General features: G+C 38.8%; 1 protein-coding gene and 1 pseudogene across 1 annotated transcript in view; both read left to right on the forward strand.

Moving 5' to 3' along the window:
• LOC104846535 (large ribosomal subunit protein eL21-like) overlaps positions 1 to 15,985 on the forward strand; it is a 45,429-nt pseudogene extending 29,444 nt beyond the window's left edge.
• A 344-nt stretch (positions 15,986 to 16,329) lies between these two features.
• CDH8 (cadherin 8) overlaps positions 16,330 to 18,109 on the forward strand; it is a 146,394-nt gene continuing 144,614 nt past the window's right edge. The window contains exon 1 of the mRNA XM_064273505.1: positions 16,330 to 16,420. Coding sequence (XP_064129575.1) covers positions 16,330 to 16,420 — 91 coding nt within the window. The remainder of the gene's footprint in view (positions 16,421 to 18,109) is intronic.

Genomic DNA, 18,109 nt, shown 5'->3' on the forward strand with positions numbered 1-18,109 from the left:
GGAAATAGGCAAAAGAAATTGCTACAAAGAGAATGAGGCATGCGGGAGAGTTACTTTCTCAGGGTTTGTGGTCCTGAAGTGTGTAGTGGGGGAGGTTGGGAGAAGTTCAGCACCAGCCAGGGCACAGAGCAGTTCGCAAGGATGATGAGACATAGCTGATGCAGCTGGTAAAAAAAAGAGAAATCCAGGGGTGAAGTAAACTTCAGTTTCTTAGGGAAACATGAAGCATCTTAGTGTTGGAATTTTATCACTATCCGTATTGCCTCTCAGAGTGACAAGCAGTTGATTCTGAAATGTGGCAAATAGTGGATTTCTTTTAGAAAATCATTTTATATCTTCAGTCTTCCTACACTGACCAAACTGATTTAGAGATGAGGAAAGTGGTGAAAAAATGCTCAAGACTTTCCTATAATTTTCTTTTCTATTTTATTCTCAAGTGTCTCCTGTCTATTTAAGAGAAATCTAACTTAAACAGTATTATTTTCTCCCAGTGTGGTTCAATATAACTGACATTGATGTATTTATTTTTATATTTTAATTTTTGGTCATCAGAGGTAGGACACCGCATGGGAAGAAGTGGGAAAATGATTCAGCAGTCTACTTTCGAGGAAGCTATTTATGTAGAATCTAGGCGATAAAATATGAGATACGTTATATTGTCTATTTGTAAGTGGCTTTGGAAATTTAAGCAGGGCATGGGGGTGAGTACATTAATCTTATTCAGATATAAGGGATCGAATCTTCAGGCAGTAACTTAGCCTATTATGAAATGAAATTCAATGCATAGTGCAAGATCGTTAAGTAGAGATTCACAGGGCCCAGCAGAGAAATCCCATGGACTCTGGATAGTGAACCGGGGAGGCCACTCATTAACCATGTGAGTTTGAATATGTTGTTTCTCTTCTCTGCACATATGCTTTCTTATCTTTAAAATGAGTTCCTTTTATTGTTTTTTAGAGAATTATATATATATGTATACACACGCACATAAAAAAAAAAAAACCAAACCCATTGCCGTTGAGTCCATTCTGACTCATAGCGACCCTATAGGATAGAATAAACCCTGTAGGACAGAGTAGATCTGCCCCATAGGGTTTTCATGGAGCAGCTGGTGGATTCGAATGGCCAACCTTTTGGTTAACAGCCTATCTCTTAACCACTGTGCAACCAGGACTCCATATATATATGGGATCTACCAGCTGCTTCTTGGAAACCCTACGGGGCAGTTCGACTTTGTCCTATAGGGTCGCTATGGGTCAGAATTGACTGGACGCCAATGGGTTTGGTATATATATATATATATATAATGGAAACCCTGGTGGCGTCGTTGTTAAGTGCTATGGCTGCTAACCATGAGGTCAGCAGTTTGAATCCACCAGGCACTCTTTGGAAACTCTATGGGGCAGTTCTACTCTGTCCTATAGGGTCGCTATGAGTCGGAATCGACTAGACGCCATTTTTTTAATATTAAATAAATAAATAAATATATACAGCAAATGACACTTAGTAGGTATTCAATAGCTGATACTTTAGAAGTAAAAATCACATACAACATACCTGGGATAGTGTCTTGCATATACTCAGTAAATCTACACCATTATCAGCATTATTATCAATGTCATTATCATTATCACTACTACTAAAAACTGAGCTCTGCACTGGAAACTTTACATACCCCATCTGATTGGATTTCCACAACAAACCTATCAGGCAGATTTTTTTCTAAGAAAATGCAGCTTAGAGAGGTTTAGTAACTGAGTGAAAGTTTCATGGCAAATAATGCATTGAAGCTAGCGTTTGACTCTCACCTGTCTTACAAATCAGCATTTACTGTAACTAGAATATGATACTATAGTCCAAGTGGACCACACGACTGCATATTTAATATCTCTTTAGAGTTATGAAAACAACAATTGCTGTTAAGATGGGTATGGCTTCATTATCCTCAGACCAAAGCCTCTGTGTATTTATGTTGAAATAGCTTAAGCTAGGTGAAGAAGTCCAAAGCCCTTCCCAATTTGGGCATAACTTGTATATTTGTCATTTAATCAAGTCCTCATTGAGCCATCTTCTTCAGAATGGTGTCCCTAGGGATAAAAGATGGAATTCCTTACTCAATCTTCCATCCTCATTAATACCTTACAGCTAACCATAAAATAAGTATTCAAAGAGAAGTTCAGACTTTTTTAATATCTGGCTAGATAGTAAGCTCTTTGAAGGCAGGACCGTATGCTCACATATCTTTCCATTTGGCATTGTGTTTCCATGAATGATTTGCACACAGCAAGCCCTAATGCATGCTTGTGTTTGTGTGTATGTGTGTTTTCAAGTGAAAAATAGAAACTTGTAAGAGCTTCGTTCTAGTCCCCTTTCTTTGTTTTTAACTTGCTTATAAATTGCAGATTACCACAGTTTTCAAAAAATCTTTGTCTTTAATCTTTGAAAGAAGAAATTTTCTCCAGAATTTTTTCTCTTTTGCACCTCTCTGTCTCTTTCTCTCTCTCTCTCACACACACAAATTTTCTTTCCTTCCATTTTCTTGTATTTATACATGCTGCTGTATATGTGTGTACATGTGTTTTTGTGTGGGTTTGTGTGATATATACTGCCTAAGTTGAAGAGAAAATGCTGTTTTCTTTCCAAATCAAAGAGAAAAATGTGTAGAGTCTGGAACGACAACAAAAATAGCTGCTTTGACTCACAATTTCTCTACTCTGGAATATATATTCTATCCTGAAGGGAATTCTCTTTTCTGTCTAGTCTCCTCACCACACATACACATAGTGAAATATGTGAAAATGCAAAAGTCTTCATACCAAACCAAAACCAAACCCAATGCCGTCAAGTTGATTCCAACTCGTAGCGACCCTATAGGACAGAGTAGTACTGCCCCATAGAGTTTCCAAGGAGCACCTTGTGGATTTGAACTGCCGACCTCTTAGTTAGCAGCTATAGCACTTAACCAGTACACCACCAGGGTTTCCAAAGTCTTCATAGGAACATGAAAATAAGCCCAAAAACCCAGTGCTGTCGAGTTGATTCTGACTCATAGTGACATAGGACAGGGTAGAACTGCCTCATAGGGTTTCCAAGGAGCACCTGGTGGATTTGAACTGCCGACCTTTTGATTAGCAGCCATTGCTCTTAACCGCTATGTCATCAGGGTTTCCATAGGAACTTGAGAGATCACTAATCTTGTATTATTTTGGCAAATACAGAAAAAAGAAATTATTTATATTGTGGACTGCTTATTCAAGACAACTCAATTTCCAAAGAATTGAGTTTCAGAAAACACCTAGGCAGCCTCTTTTTTTTTTTTTTCACAATTTCCACATTATGCATTTACTTTTTTATGAATATGTCAGTTCCAACAATAAAATATAGTATTGGGTAGTCTTGTTCTAAGATGATGAAACTATTTCTTTATGGTACTGCTTAAAGTAACTGTGTTTGATTTCAATGAGCTTTATATATGTGATGGTCTCTGTAAAAAGGGACATTATCGTGGTGACAGACATAGAGCTTATGATGCAAAGAAAATGACATTTAATGTGGAACTATAATCATTGCAATTATCTTGGTATATTTCTTAACGTTGTATGAGGTTGTTGTATGTTACAAGTGTTGTATATCTTTCTTACCTCACTGGTTCTCTATGATAATGTAGTAAAGTGGGGTAAAGTAGATAAGTAAATTAGGCTCAGAGTTATAGTCGGTTTGGGCTTGCTTTGAGTCTGTCTGCTCCACTCCTTATTAGCCATAAACCCCACATATGCTGATCCCTACACCAAACGTGCCCTCCACTAAATCTAGGATATAAGAAATAAGGGGGCAGACATATAGCTCAGATTAACTTGATTTTGGTGGTTGTACCGTAAATAGTTATTTAATGAAGAGAAAAGAAAATGTCTTTACTATAAGAATGCATATATATGAGGATTTCTTTTTGCAGTCAACATCTCATGACTCTTGTTTCTTCTTTTGTTCCTTGAACAGGAATACAGAGAGAAATGAGCTAACCCCTAGTAAGAAGAGGCCATTTCCCAGACAATGGCTTAAAACATACTTAGATCTAGTTTCCAAGGTTTATTTGAAAATTGTCATATAAAAAAAAAGGACCAGGCTTCTTGGTATCAGTCAGTCCAAAGCCTTCAATCGTGGGTGCTTTGTATAAGGAATGGACAGCAGAAGTTAATGCAAAAAAAAAAAAAAAAAAAAATGATATATTCTTATCTAATATGGGGCTAGGGAAAACAGCAATTGTCAACTCCTAAGGGATTTGTAAAATCGTGTGTCTAGAAATTTATGCTATTATACCTTGTTCAAACTAGCACAAAGTATATAATTTTAACAACTATGCTTAGATGTATTACAAAATATTTCATTTTGGGGCAAAGATAAAATTATCATGAAAACTGTATTGCATTGTATATTAGTTTACCATCCTTAAAGGACTAGTTAACTGATCATGACACCCTACAGCTTGGTGGTAAGCTACCATAATTACTAGAAAACATCAGGTGAAAACAGAAAAATTTCTAAGTTATGTTCTTACTGACACTAAACTGAAAATAAAATAAGTATTAAAAGATTAAAAAAAAAAAATACTTAGATGTATGTCCGATATCCTCAGCATCAACACTCTCTGTAGGGCCTTGGAACATAAAGAGTATAAGAAACTTATTCAATCTATTTATCTATAAAATTAGAAATTTTGTAAGTGTCTTACCTTACTCAAAGGTTGTAAAGTTATAAAAAGAAGCTAAAGAGGGCATCTATGCAAAGCCAACAGCCAATATCACTCTAAATGGAGAGAACCTGAAAGCATTTCCCTTGAGAACGGGAACCAGACAAGGATGCCCTTTATCACCGCTCTTATTCAACATCGTTTTGGAAGTCTTGGCCAGGACAATTAGGCTAGACAAAGAAATAAAAGGTATCCGGATTGGCAAGGAAGAAGTAAAGTTATCACTATTTGCAGATGACATGATTATATACACAGAAAACCCTAAGGAATCCTCCAGAAAACTACTGAAACTAATAGAAGAGTTTGGCAGAGTCTCAGGTTATAAAATAAACATACAAAAATCACTTGGATTCCTCTACATCAACAAAAAGAACACCGAAGAGGAAATAACCAAATCAATACCATTCACAGTAGCCCCCAAGAAGATAAGATACTTAGGAATAAATCTTACCAAGGACGTAAAAGACCTATACAAAGAAAACTACAAAGCTCTACTACAAGAAATTCAAAAGGACATACTTAAGTGGAAAAACATACCTTGCTCATGGATAGGAAGACTTAACATAGTAAAAATGTCTATTCTACCAAAAGCCATCTATACATTTAACGCACTTCCGATCCAAATTCCAATGTCATATTTTAAGGGGATAGAGAAACAAATCACCAATTTCATATGGAAGGGAAAGAAGCCCCGGATAAGCAAAGCACTACTGAAAAAGAAGAAGAAAGTGGGAGGCCTCACCTTACCTGACTTCAGAACCTATTATACAGCCACAGTAGTCAAAACAGCCTGGTATTGGTACAACAACAGACACATAGACCAATGGAACAGAACTGAGAACCCAGACATAGATCCATCCACGTATGAGCAGCTGATATTTGACAAAGGACCAGTGTCAATTAACTGGGGAAAAGATAGCCTTTTTAACAAATGGTGCTGGCATAACTGGATATCCATTTGCAAAAAAATGAAACAGGACCCATACCTCACACCATGCACAAAAACTAACTCCAAGTGGATCAAAGACCTAAACATAAAGACTAAAATGATAAAGATCATGGAAAAAAAATTGGGACAACCCTAGGAGCCCTAATACAAGGTATAAACAGAATACAAAACATTACCAAAAATGATGAAGAGAAACCCGATAACTGGGAGCTCCTAAAAATCAAACACCTATGCTCATCTAAAGACTTCACCAAAAGAGTAAAAAGACCACCCACAGATTGGGAAAGAATTTTCAGCTATGACATCTCCGACCAGCGCCTGATCTCTAAAATCTACATGATTCTGTCAAAACTCAACCACAAAAAGACAAACAACCCAATCAAGAAGTGGGCAAAGGATATGAACACACATTTCACTAAAGAAGATATTCAGGCAGCCGACAGATACATGAGAAAATGCTCTCGATCATTAGCCATTAGAGAAATGCAAATTAAAACTAAGATGAGATTCCATCTCACACCAGCAAGGCTGGCATTAATCCAAAAAACACAAAATAGTAAATGTTGGAGAGGCTGCGGAGAGATTGGAACTCTCATACACTGCTGGTGGGAATGTAAAATGGTACAACCACTTTGGAAATCTATCTGGCGTTATCTTAAACAGTTAGAAATAGAACTACCATACAACCCAGAAATCCCACTCCTAGGAATATACTCTAGAGATACAAGAGCCTTCATACAAACAGATACATGCACACCCATGTTTATTGCAGCTCTGTTTACAATAGGAAAAAGTTGGAAGCAACCAAGGTGTCCATCAACGGATGAATGGGTAAATAAATTGTGGTATATTCACACAATGGAATACTACCCATCGATAAAGAACAGTGACGAATCTCTGAAACATTTCATAACATGGAGGAACCTGGAAGGCATTATGCTGAGCGAAATTAGTCAGAGGCAAAAGGACAAATATTGTATAAGACCACTATTATAAGATCTTGAGAAATAGTAAACCTGAGAAGAACACATACTTTTGTGGTTATGAGGGGGGGAGGGAGGGAGGGTGGGAGAGGGTTTTTTATTGATTAATCAGTAGATAAGAACTGCTTTAGGTGAAGGGAAAGACAACACTCAATACATGGAAGGTCAGCTCAACTGGACTGGACCAAAAGCAAAGAAGTTTCCGGGATAAAATGAATGCTTCAAAGCTCAGCGGAGCAAGCGCGGGGGTCTGGGGAACATGGTTTGCAGGGACTTCTAAGTCAATTGGCAAAATAATTCTATTATGAAAACATTCTGCATCCCACTTTGAAATGTGGCGTCTGGGGTCTTAAATGCTAACAAGCGGCCATCTAAGATGCAGCAATTGGTCTCAACCCACCTGGAGCAAAGGAAAATGAAGAACACCAAGGCCACACGACAACTAAGAGCCCAAGAGACAGAAAGGGCCACATGAACCAGAGACCTACATCATCCTGAGACCAGAAGAACTAGTTGGTGCCCGGCCACAATCGATGACTGCCCTGACAGGGAGCACAGCAGAGGACCCCTGAGGGAGCAGGAGATCGGTGGGATGCAGACCCCAAATTCTCATAAAAAGACCAAACTTAATGGTCTGACTGAGACTGGAGGAATCCCAGCGGCCATTCTCCCCAGACCTTCTGTTGACACAGGACAGGAACCATCCCCGAAGACAACTCATCAGAAATGAAAGGGACTGGTCAGCGGGTGGGAGAGAGACGCTGATGAAGAGTGATCTAATTATATCAGGTGGACACTTGAGATTGTGTTGGCAACTCTTGTCTGGAGAGGGGATAGGAGGATAGAGAGAGAGGGAAGCAGGCAAAATTGTCAAGAAAGGAGAGACTGAAAGGGCTGACTCAAGAGGGGGAGAGTAAGTGGGAGTAGGGAGTGAGATGTATGTAAACTTATATGTGACAGACTGGATTTGTAAATGTTCACTTGAAGCTTAATAAAAGTTATTAAAAAAAAAAAAAAGCTAAAGCATTACATAACACTTCACATTAGTGGCTTTTTTAGGTCATAGATACCAGCACTAATCTGGTACTGTTGCTTTTCTTTTAGTACATTGATTCTCAAACATAAGCATGTACCATAATCTACCAGGGGACTGGTTAAAATACAGATTTTTGAGTTCTACCCTCAAAGTTTTGTTAAGTCCTCAGCTACCAGCCAAAAGGTTGGCAGTTTGAACCCACCCAGAAGCCCCTTGGAAGAAAGACCTGGCCATCTGCTTCCAAAAGGTCACAGCCATGAAAACTCTATGGAGCACAGTTCTATTCTGCATACATGGAGTTGCCATGAGTCAGAATATTCTAGACAGCAACTTGTTTGGTTACCCTCTGTCTTAGGCTGGGTTCTCTAGAGAAGCAAAACCAATAAAAAGTATAAATATATGGAAAGAGATTTATATCAAGGAAATGGTGCATGCGGTTGTACAGGCTGGAACATCCCAAGTCCTTGGGAAGGCTAGAGACTTCTCTTGATTCATGTAGCCTCAGGGGCTGGCGAATCCAAAATCAGCAGGTTAGGCAACAGGACCCTGACCAGTGAATCCCAAGATGGGTAGGCAAGATGGCAGGTAAGCTGCTAGCTCAGGTCCCAAGCACAGGAGGTCAGATGAACAGGAGCCAGCTGCAGGATCCAGAGAGGGCAAAAGCCCGTGAGACTTGCCAGAAAGTACACCTATATTGGATGCAGGCCACACCCCCAAGGAAACTCCTTTTCAACTGATTGGCTACTCACAGCAGATCCCATCATATAGGTGATCACATTGTATCAAATCTCATCATGGAGGTGATCACATCATTGTATGACTGCCAAACTACATCATGACTGCCAAACCACTGAGAATCATGGCCCAGCCAAGTTGACACACAACCTTAAAGATCACACCCCCAGTTTACTATTTAGTAGGTCTGGGTTGGAGCTCATGAATTTGCATGTCTGATGAGTTGATCTAGGGACCCTACTGAGAACTACTACTTGGTATGTGACTATAATCCTCTATTTCTATACTTGGAGTCCATGGTAGTGTTTCAGGAGATTCTCAAAAATAATAACAACAAAAAACGAAGAGAAATCCCAAACAACAACAAAAACAGCATAAAAGAGCTGTGTTGTGTGCTTCTGAGGTGTCACCAGAATATTTTAACAATACTTTATGTTAAAAAAAATAAACATTGACCAAATGGAGAAATTGCATGACATATTCTGAGAAAGACACAAGACCTCAGAATTGCTCCAGGTTTTTAATTGTCTGCTTCAACCTATAAAGGCAGGCACCATGTATGAGTACACACTTTGCTAGAGCTTATCAAACATTTGCATCAAAAGACTCTAAGATCACGGACTCCACAAAGGCAGGTGCCATGTTTACTTGCCTACTCTTGAATCCCCAGGTTCTAGCACTGGGTCGGCCAAGAACAGTGACTCAACAGTCTGCATGGTTTTAGTCAAGATTTCTTTTTCTTCTATGTTTTAACCTCTCTGCATCTAGTTGCCAAATAAGTAAAATAGAAACAATGATAGAACCATCTCACTGAGTTGAGGTGGAGATTAAATTGAGATATAATTCTAAATCGGGACTGTCATATTGATTTGTTTAGTGATGATATTTGAGAATATTTACCAAATACAGTAAATGTACTGAGAGCTTAACTTGTACCTCACACTTATTTCATTGGAATGAGTAGACATGTTCATAAAGGAGCCCTGACGGCACGATGGTTAAGCACTTGGCTGCTAACAGAAAGGTTAGCAGTCTGAACCCGCCCAGCAGCTCCATGGGAGAAAGACCTGGCAATTTGTTCCTGTAAAGATTATAGCCTAGAAACCTTATGGGGCAGTTCTACTCTGTCACATGGGGTTGCTATGTGTCAAAATCGACCCAATGCCACCTAACAATAACGACAGACATATTTATGCATGTCATCCTACGTTAAATCTCTGTCTGTGGGACCTGGAATCTTCACATGGAACAAGCTCGTGGTTTGCTTCTTTGTTAAGCTCTGTGTGGATCCCAATTCAGAGAGCACTACTTTGGAGGTGTTTTATTACTCTCAGGGACAATGGCAGCCTGGAGTGATAGGCCAAGGAATAAAAAATGGGGTGAAAGTCTAGTCTTTCTCAGGCTTATTTAAGCAAATGAACAGTTGGAGTCTATGGTACTCCCTAAATAGCTAATCTTTCATTAATTATTTAATATTAGCAACTGTATTCATCATATATTCCTATTTAGTAAAAATACTCATATTCACACACAACATGCCCTAACTAGAGAGAAAATAGAAGAATCCGAATACCTGAGTACCACAGAAAAATTACAAAGACATGTTTAAATACTTAACGAAAGTGAAGCTTAAGCTGTTATCTTTTGCAAATCTTCCAGGCTCCCCTCGTGCTTTTCACAGTGTTTGACCCCCCATCTGTCCTAAATTGTACTTGACTGCTCTTTAGAATGCAGGTGCTAATTAACTTCTTAACACTTCTTTGCACCATCCTAAAAGCCCAGTCTTCTCGCTTCTGTGTCTTCTCAGGTGTCTCTTTGAGTTGCCTCCTAAAAGAAGTGTATTTCCCACAGTGAGTATGTATTACTTTTGTAATTAAAAACTTGAAATAACGTATAACTTTTTAAAGGATGTAAGCACCCCTTGCTCTTCCTAACTCACAAAAGGCATTTTACCCCATCAGGAGAAAATTGTCAGGAGCTTGATGTGTTTCAAAATCATAGAGGGCCTTGTTCAGGAGTCCAGTCTCTGTTCCCCCCTCTCAGAATTTGAATCCATTTCTATGGGGTAGGACCTAGGGACCTTTCTTTTAAACACAGATTGTCAGGGGATTCTGGCCTAGGTGGAGGAATCATGTACCCAGTGGGGAGCACTGGGTGGTGCAAACATTTGAGCGCTTGTCTATTAAACGAAAAGTTTGTGGCTCAAATCCACCCAGGGTCACCTCTGAAGGAAGACTTGGCGAGCTGCTTCCAAAAGGTCCAGCCATGAAAGCCTGAAACACATGGGGTTGCTGTGAGTCAGAATTAACTCGGCAGTAACTTTTTTTTTTTAGGGTTCTTTTCAAACCAGACACATTTGTTTTCTGACATAATTGTGCTTTGTTTAATGGTTTCAAATTTGTCCAGCCAGTGTTTTCAGACTCATTCCCAAGTAGCTGCTGATTTGTGTTTCTGCTAGTCATATAGGAGCTATATAGCCAAATGATTAAGTACACGTAACTGTTTGTTGTTGGGACCTGGGCCTAAACATTTTAGTTTTGTTTTTAGTCAATATTTCCTGTTATTTTTCTTTGGTTGTTTTAGTTTTGTGCATCTCATTTTATCTCCAGCTATTTTTTAAAACTATGTTACTTGCTATTATTATAGCTATTTCCAGAGAGCTATTCTAAATGCTTCTTAAATAAATATTTAATTGGTCTATCGTAGTCTAGCACAGAAATGTTTGCCCCTGTATGGGTCCATTATTTAGGATAACTTCTAAAAGTTGGAATTACTAAATCAAATGTTTTGAGATTGTATATATGAATCCCTGGGTGGTACAAACAGTTAATGTGCTCAGCTGCTATCCAAAAGGTTGCAGGTTCAAGTCCACCCAGAGGTGCTTGGGAAGAAAAACCTGGCAATCTACTTCCAAAAACCAGCCATTGAAAACTCCATAGAGCACAGTTTTGCTCTGACACACATAGAGTTGCCATGAGTCAGAATCAAGGCAACTGGTTACTGGTTAATGGTTTTATATATATTTACTTTCCTGAGGCACCTTCTGTTACAATTATGCTACAAATACCCATGTAGAAAACATATCTGTAATTAAGTAGATGAATGGATTAAAAACTAAACATGTATTAAGCACCCCATTTGAGTCTACCTTTTTTTAGGAATCTTAAATTGATATAAATTTAATTTTTAGGGTTTATGTGAAGCCTAAAAGAGATAATTATATCAAGTAACTATGTGGGCCGGGAACATACTTGATCATAATTTTCAGTATCTAATTAAAGAAAAAGCTAACATATGAAAGTAAAACAGACTATTGACAATGGATTAAAAAAAAAAAAATGAAGGGAAAATGATATGGCGCTTTCTGGAATTTTATGGGATTTCCCCTTTGAACAATGGCCATATGTGGTTTGTATTTAATGATCATCCTGATTCCTAATTATTTCCTTGAGAAATCTGGAGAGATACTAAAGGTAGTTTCATTTCCTGTATGAAATACTGTTTTGAAAACAGTTCTCTGGAGAAATTAAAGAAAAGCCCAAATTCCACTGTTTTTAAGATATATCCCAGCGCCCCTCATTTCGCACATTTACACTCAGACATGTACAGAATACTTGCTGCCACATTTTTCTTTCTGCCTGGAGGACAGCTGTAAAGATATTAATTGTGCTTCAGTTCTAGATGGATTGCCAAAAGGGACAGAACTGGTTGTGTATCTCATCAACATGCCCTGTCTCGTATAAATAATGAGACAGGAACTTGGTGAATTGGAAATTTGTGATAAAAACGAGATGGGATATTATAAAGTCCTACCAGTCCCTTCTTCTGGATGCATTGATTTTTAAGGCACTGCAAGACTGCTAAATCAATGATTGTCACAAAATGTTGGTTAAAAGGGCTGTATTACTGGGGTCAACTACAAATTAGCCTAAAGGGTAAACACAAATGTTAAGAGAAAAAAAAATTGTAGATGTTGTAAAATATAGTTGGAAATGCACAACTGTTGGACAATATATAGTCTTTTTTGCCCTCTTTCAACAAAGATTCTTAAATACAATAATCAGGAAGAATTGAAAAAAAGTATTATGTATGTGAACTGAGCGGGGCACTTTAACATTTCAGTTTTTTTTTTTTTTTTAAACAAAGTCCGGCTGTTCTTTGATGTTTCCCCAAATTCTCTGTGTGTCTTTCAATTTTGATCATCTTTGCTTTTACCTTTTGTAAGTACATAGCACAGCTACTATTTCCCAGCAGGCCATCTCAAGTAAAATTTAAGAAAATCTAAGAAAATATTGGTATTTTCAAATGTTAGTACATTTGTACACTTGGAGTTTTTTTCCCCAAATAAAACACTATTTGGGAAGAAGTCTTACTTCAATGTGATCAAAATTAAGAGAGTGGTGGTGCAAATAGCATGTGAACACGCAAATGGGGTTCATTTTTTCTAGCAAGGAAGTCAGTATTCTGGAATGGAACACTACCATTGAAGTTGAGGTATTAACCACGCCATTTCATCAATAAGACTTCATTCACACCTCCCTAACCTGCCCTCCACCCTTCCGCAGCAGCAGTACTTGGAGTCAATCTCTTCTGCAAACCCACCACTACCTGAATACACCTAGTTATAGCTTATATGCTGATTTTTTTTCCACATCTTTCTCCCTGTTGGGCTGTGAGCTCCCGATGGGCCAGGAAGGACCCATACTCCCTTTTGATCCCCCAGAACCAAGTACAGTTTGATGGCATACAGCAATTACCACTTACAGAATGAGAAGAAAGGACTAAGGAAGGGAGAGAAAGAAGGATCAAAACAAAGAAGAATCCAAAGAACAAGATGAAGAGATGAAATATTAATTCAGTTTTCCTGCTAATGTTAAGTGGAACTACTTAAAAGCAGGGACCATTTCAGATTCACCCATACGTCTTCAGGGCTAAAAACATAATCAGCCTGTCACTTCATTCTTTCACTTTACTCTTTCCGTCTTTCCAGTTTGAAAAGCATTCACGATGTTGCTTGATCGTTAATCGTTTTTTGGTAAACCCAATGCCTAACCTTTTATATGTTATTTTATTTTTGCCAAGATTTTAGTTAAGGAGTATCCAATGTGTTTTTTCTAATTATCTCTAGGCACGCAGATGTCATGATCTCACTCTCATCTTCTACTATTTTTATTTCTATGCCATACTCTGCCTGTTTAATATGACACTTAGCTTCTTCATATGCAACTGTAAACTTCCTTTTCCTCTCACACCTGTTTTTAGATGACCTGAGGGAAATAAAACAGGATCTTAAATGAGTACACATGCATCTATAGCTGTGTACTCATTTAAGATAGCACTAGAGAGGCTGAGTACGGGGTTAGGAATAGACTTGGATCAACTTGATTTCAAATCCAATAGTTCATTTTCTTTGGGTGATATCTCTTTGCCAAGGCTAGTTTTCTGATGAAAACCCTCACCGTATTTGTTATTTGTAGGGATTAGATATGTGTGATGTTCTTTGCTCTATTGTTGGGTTTCAGACGTATGGGTGACCTTGACTATTTATGCGTGTATTTTAGAGTCAAACTCTCTGGATATGAGAAAAAAAAAAAATTGGGTTAAAATACTGTCTCTGCCATCTACTGACTGTGATTTAGTAATTTTATTTAGTTTCTTTGAGCCTATTCTTCCATCTAAAAATGAAAACAATGCTTTCTGCTTTATAGAGTTTTTTTTTTAGTATAAAATGAAATAAGGGACAATAAAAGACCTTAGACAGTAGCAAGGAGATAATTAATGGCATCACGCGTCCTGTACCAACTAGAACTTAGAATTAGGACCAGGTGATTTCTCTCTAGACCTTCCACGGTAGAGTCCATACTCCTTTAAAAAAACAAAAACAAAACCAAACCTGTTGCCATGGAGTCGATTCTGACTCATAGTGACCACATAGAACAGAGTAGAACTGCCTGTAATGTTTCCAAGGAGCAGCCAGTGAATTTGAACTGCCAAACCTTTGGTGAGCAGCTGTAGCTCTTAACCACTGTGCTACTCCTGTAATAAGAAGCAAAATTTAATTTAAATATACTAATACCAGAACACAAATACTGTGCCTTCTTTCCCTTTTTTTTTTTTTTTTATTTTAATAGTAGAGAAGACGTGTTGACTTTGGATCAGATGGAGCTAGACTTAAATACCATCTTCTTAAATTATTACCTGGGTTAGCCCTGGAAGTTATGGTTATACTGTTTGTTTACTAGCTTGTTTTTTGTAGGGATTAAGAAGCTATTCTATTAATATTGGTGGAGCATTTGGCAAGAAGTGGATCAGATTCAAGAAACATAACCTTTTTTAATTTTCTCCAGTTTAAGTAGAATATACTCAAGACCATACTAGCAAGACTGACTTGTTACTGTCGAGTGCCATCTAGTTGACTCTGACTCAGAGTGACCCCATGTAACAGAGTATAACTGCCCCATAGGGTTTTTATGAAACCATTTAAAAAATATATATATTTATTTCATTGTTGTTGTTGAGAATATAAACAATAAAACATACCAATTCAACAGTTTCTACATGTACCATATACTGACATTGAGTTGTGCAACCATTCTCATCCTCCTTTTCTGAGTTGTTCCTCCTCTGTTAACATAAAATCACTGCCCCCTAAGATCCTTATCTAATCCTTTGAGTTGCTGTTACCAATTTGGTCCCATATAGATAGTTCTTAAAAGAGCATAACACTCAAGACAGATAGTTTTTACAAGTTAATCGAAGCTATTTGGTTTTAAGAAGACTTCAGGGGATTTTTTTTAGTATAAGTTTAAAGATGATCTCGGGGCAATAGCTTTAGGAATTCATCCAACCTTCATGGGTCCCAGAAGTCTGTAGTCCATGATGATTTGAAATTCTTTTCTGCATTTTCCCCCTTTTAATCAGGATTCTTCTATAAAATCTTTAATAAAAATGTTCAGTAATAGAAACTCTAGCTTTCGGCCAGAACCGCCATTTTGCAGTAATTCGCCAAAATGACAAACAAAGGGAAAGAGAAGAGGCACCCACTATATGTTCTCTAGGCCTTTTAGAAAACATGGCGTTGTTCCTTTGGCCACATATATGCGAATCTACAAGAAGGGTGATATTGTAGACATCAAGGGAAGGGGCACTGTTCAAAAAGGAATGCCCCACAAATGTTACCATGGCAAAACTGGGAGAGTCTACAATGTTACCCAGCATGCTGTTGGCATTATTGTGAACAAACAAGGGCAAGATTCTTGCTAAGAGAATTAACGTGCGTGTTGAGCACATTCAGCACTCTAAGAGCCGAGATAGCTTCTTGAAACGTGTGAAGGAAAATGATCAGAAAAAGAAGGAAGCCAAAGAGAAAGGTACCTGGGTTCAACTGAAGCGCCAGCCTGCTCCACCCCGAGAGGCACACTTTGTGAGAACCTATGGAAAGGAGCCTGAGCTGCTGGAACCTATTCCCTATGAATTCATGGCCTAACAGGTGTACAATAAAGATGCCTGCAATGCCAAAAAAAAAAAAATAGAAACTCTACGGGGCAGTTCTACTCTGTCCTATAGGGTCGCTATGAGTCAGAATCGACTCGATGGCAGTGGGTGGGGTTTTAATAGTAGATGGGCACCATCCAGTTCTGATCTCATGGCAGAGGAGGCAGTTGTTCATGGAGGCAATTAGCCACACATTCCATATCCTCTTCTTATTCCTGACTCTCCTTCTTCCTTTGCTGCTCCAGGTGAATAGAGACCAGTTGTTGTGCCTTGGATGGCAGCTTGCAAGCTTTTAAGATCCCAGGCACTATGCAACGAACTAGGAGGTAGAACAGAAGCACTAAACCTATTATTAGGCCGTTTAACTGAGATGTTCCATGAAACTATGACCTTAATCCTACAAACCCCATATGGTTTTCATGGTAGTAATCTTTATGGGAGAAGATCAGGAGATCTTTCTCCCGCGGAGCCATTGGGTAAGTTCTAACCACCAACCTTTTGGGTAACAGCCAAGCACTCAAGTGTTGTGCCACCACGGCTCCTTGTAGGATTCCTTATTCCTTTACTCTCATGGATCATAGGAATATAGAGGATTTAGTTTTAGCATAGAAAATTCTATTTGACATCCGCTCTCCTAGCAGGGAAGTAGAGTCTAGCCTCTCACCTACCCATCTATGGCCACTGCCACTGTCTTTTACTATTACATGGTGTTGCCATTGCCTGCTGTAATGGAATCTCCTGGTCCAGTTCTGTATCAGTCCAATGCTTACCGAACTCCATGGAAGGTGGCTTTGTACTTACTCCATCCATGATAAACCTGTGCTCAATTCCCAGTTTTCAGACCTGGGTTCTTACCCATCATGGACATGGCTGCAGCCATTCCTGATATAGGGTTGTGAAGCCCAACAGACTCTAGCCTGTTACCTATGGACCCTGCCATCTTTGCCAATTTACTTAGTCCCTGGAAACTCATCCTGGGTAATGACACTTTCCACCTTCGAAGGCTTTTGAAATAAAGTCTTCAGACCTTCAGCTCTTCTACAGGAAATTTTCATCAGCTTCAGTAAGAGTTCCTAACACACTAGTTTATGTTTAGAGCTCAAAAGTAGGCTCATGTTTCGGAAAACAAGATCCTGGCTACCCTCATAAGAGTAGGAGAAAAATCTCTAATATATCTTCTCTAATAGACTGAAAAAAAAAATTTTTTTTTAATAGACTGAAAACATAAAAATAAAACAAAGCCATAGAATTAATACACAATTTAAAAAATCAAGGAAACTACTTGCTGCATTAATATCTGAATCAGTCTTCCTATAGAAAATAGCTATTCACGCATTCATTTACTCATTCACCAGTTACTTATATGCAACTCACTTTCTAAGTTGCTATACAGGAAAAGTAAAATATTAGGTCCCATTCTCTGCACTTGACTATGTGAAATTCATGAACGGTCTGTTTTTTAAAAAATATTTTTTATTGTGCTCTAAGTGAAAGTTTACAAATCAAGTCAGTCTCTCACACAAAAACCCATATACACCTTGCTACAAACTCCCAATTACTCTCCCCCTAATGAGACACCCTGCTCTCTCCCTCCACTCTCTCTTTTTTCCTGTCCATTTCACCAGCTTCTAACTCCCTCCACCCTCTCATCTCCCCTCCAGGAAGGAGATGCCAACATAGTCTCAAGTGTCCACCTGATCCAAGAAGCTTGCTCCTCACCAGCATCCCTCTCCAACCCATTGTCCAGTCCAATCCATGTCTGAAGAGTTGGCTTCAGGAATGGATCCTGTCCTGGGCCAACAGAAGTTCTGGGGGCCATGACCACGGGGGTCCTTCTAGTCTCAGTCAGACCATTAAGTCTGGTCTTTTTATGAGAATTTGGGGTCTGCATCTCACTGCTCTCCTGCTCCCTCAGGGGTTCTCTGTTGTGTTCCCTGTCAGGGCAGTCATGGGTTGTAGCTGGGCACCATCTAGTTCTTCTGGTCTCAGGAAGATGTAGTCTCTGGTTCATGTAGCCCTTTCTGTCTCTTGGGCTCGTAATCACCTTGTGTCCTTGGTGTTCTGCATTCTCCTTTGATCCAGGTGGGTTGAGACCAATTAATGCATCTTAGATGGCTGCTTGCTAGCGTTTAAGACCCCAGACACCACTCTTCAAAGTGGGTTGC

The sequence above is a fragment of the Loxodonta africana genome, chromosome 21, assembly GCF_030014295.1.
Source record: "Loxodonta africana isolate mLoxAfr1 chromosome 21, mLoxAfr1.hap2, whole genome shotgun sequence".
Classification (NCBI taxonomy): Eukaryota; Metazoa; Chordata; class Mammalia; order Proboscidea; family Elephantidae; genus Loxodonta; species Loxodonta africana.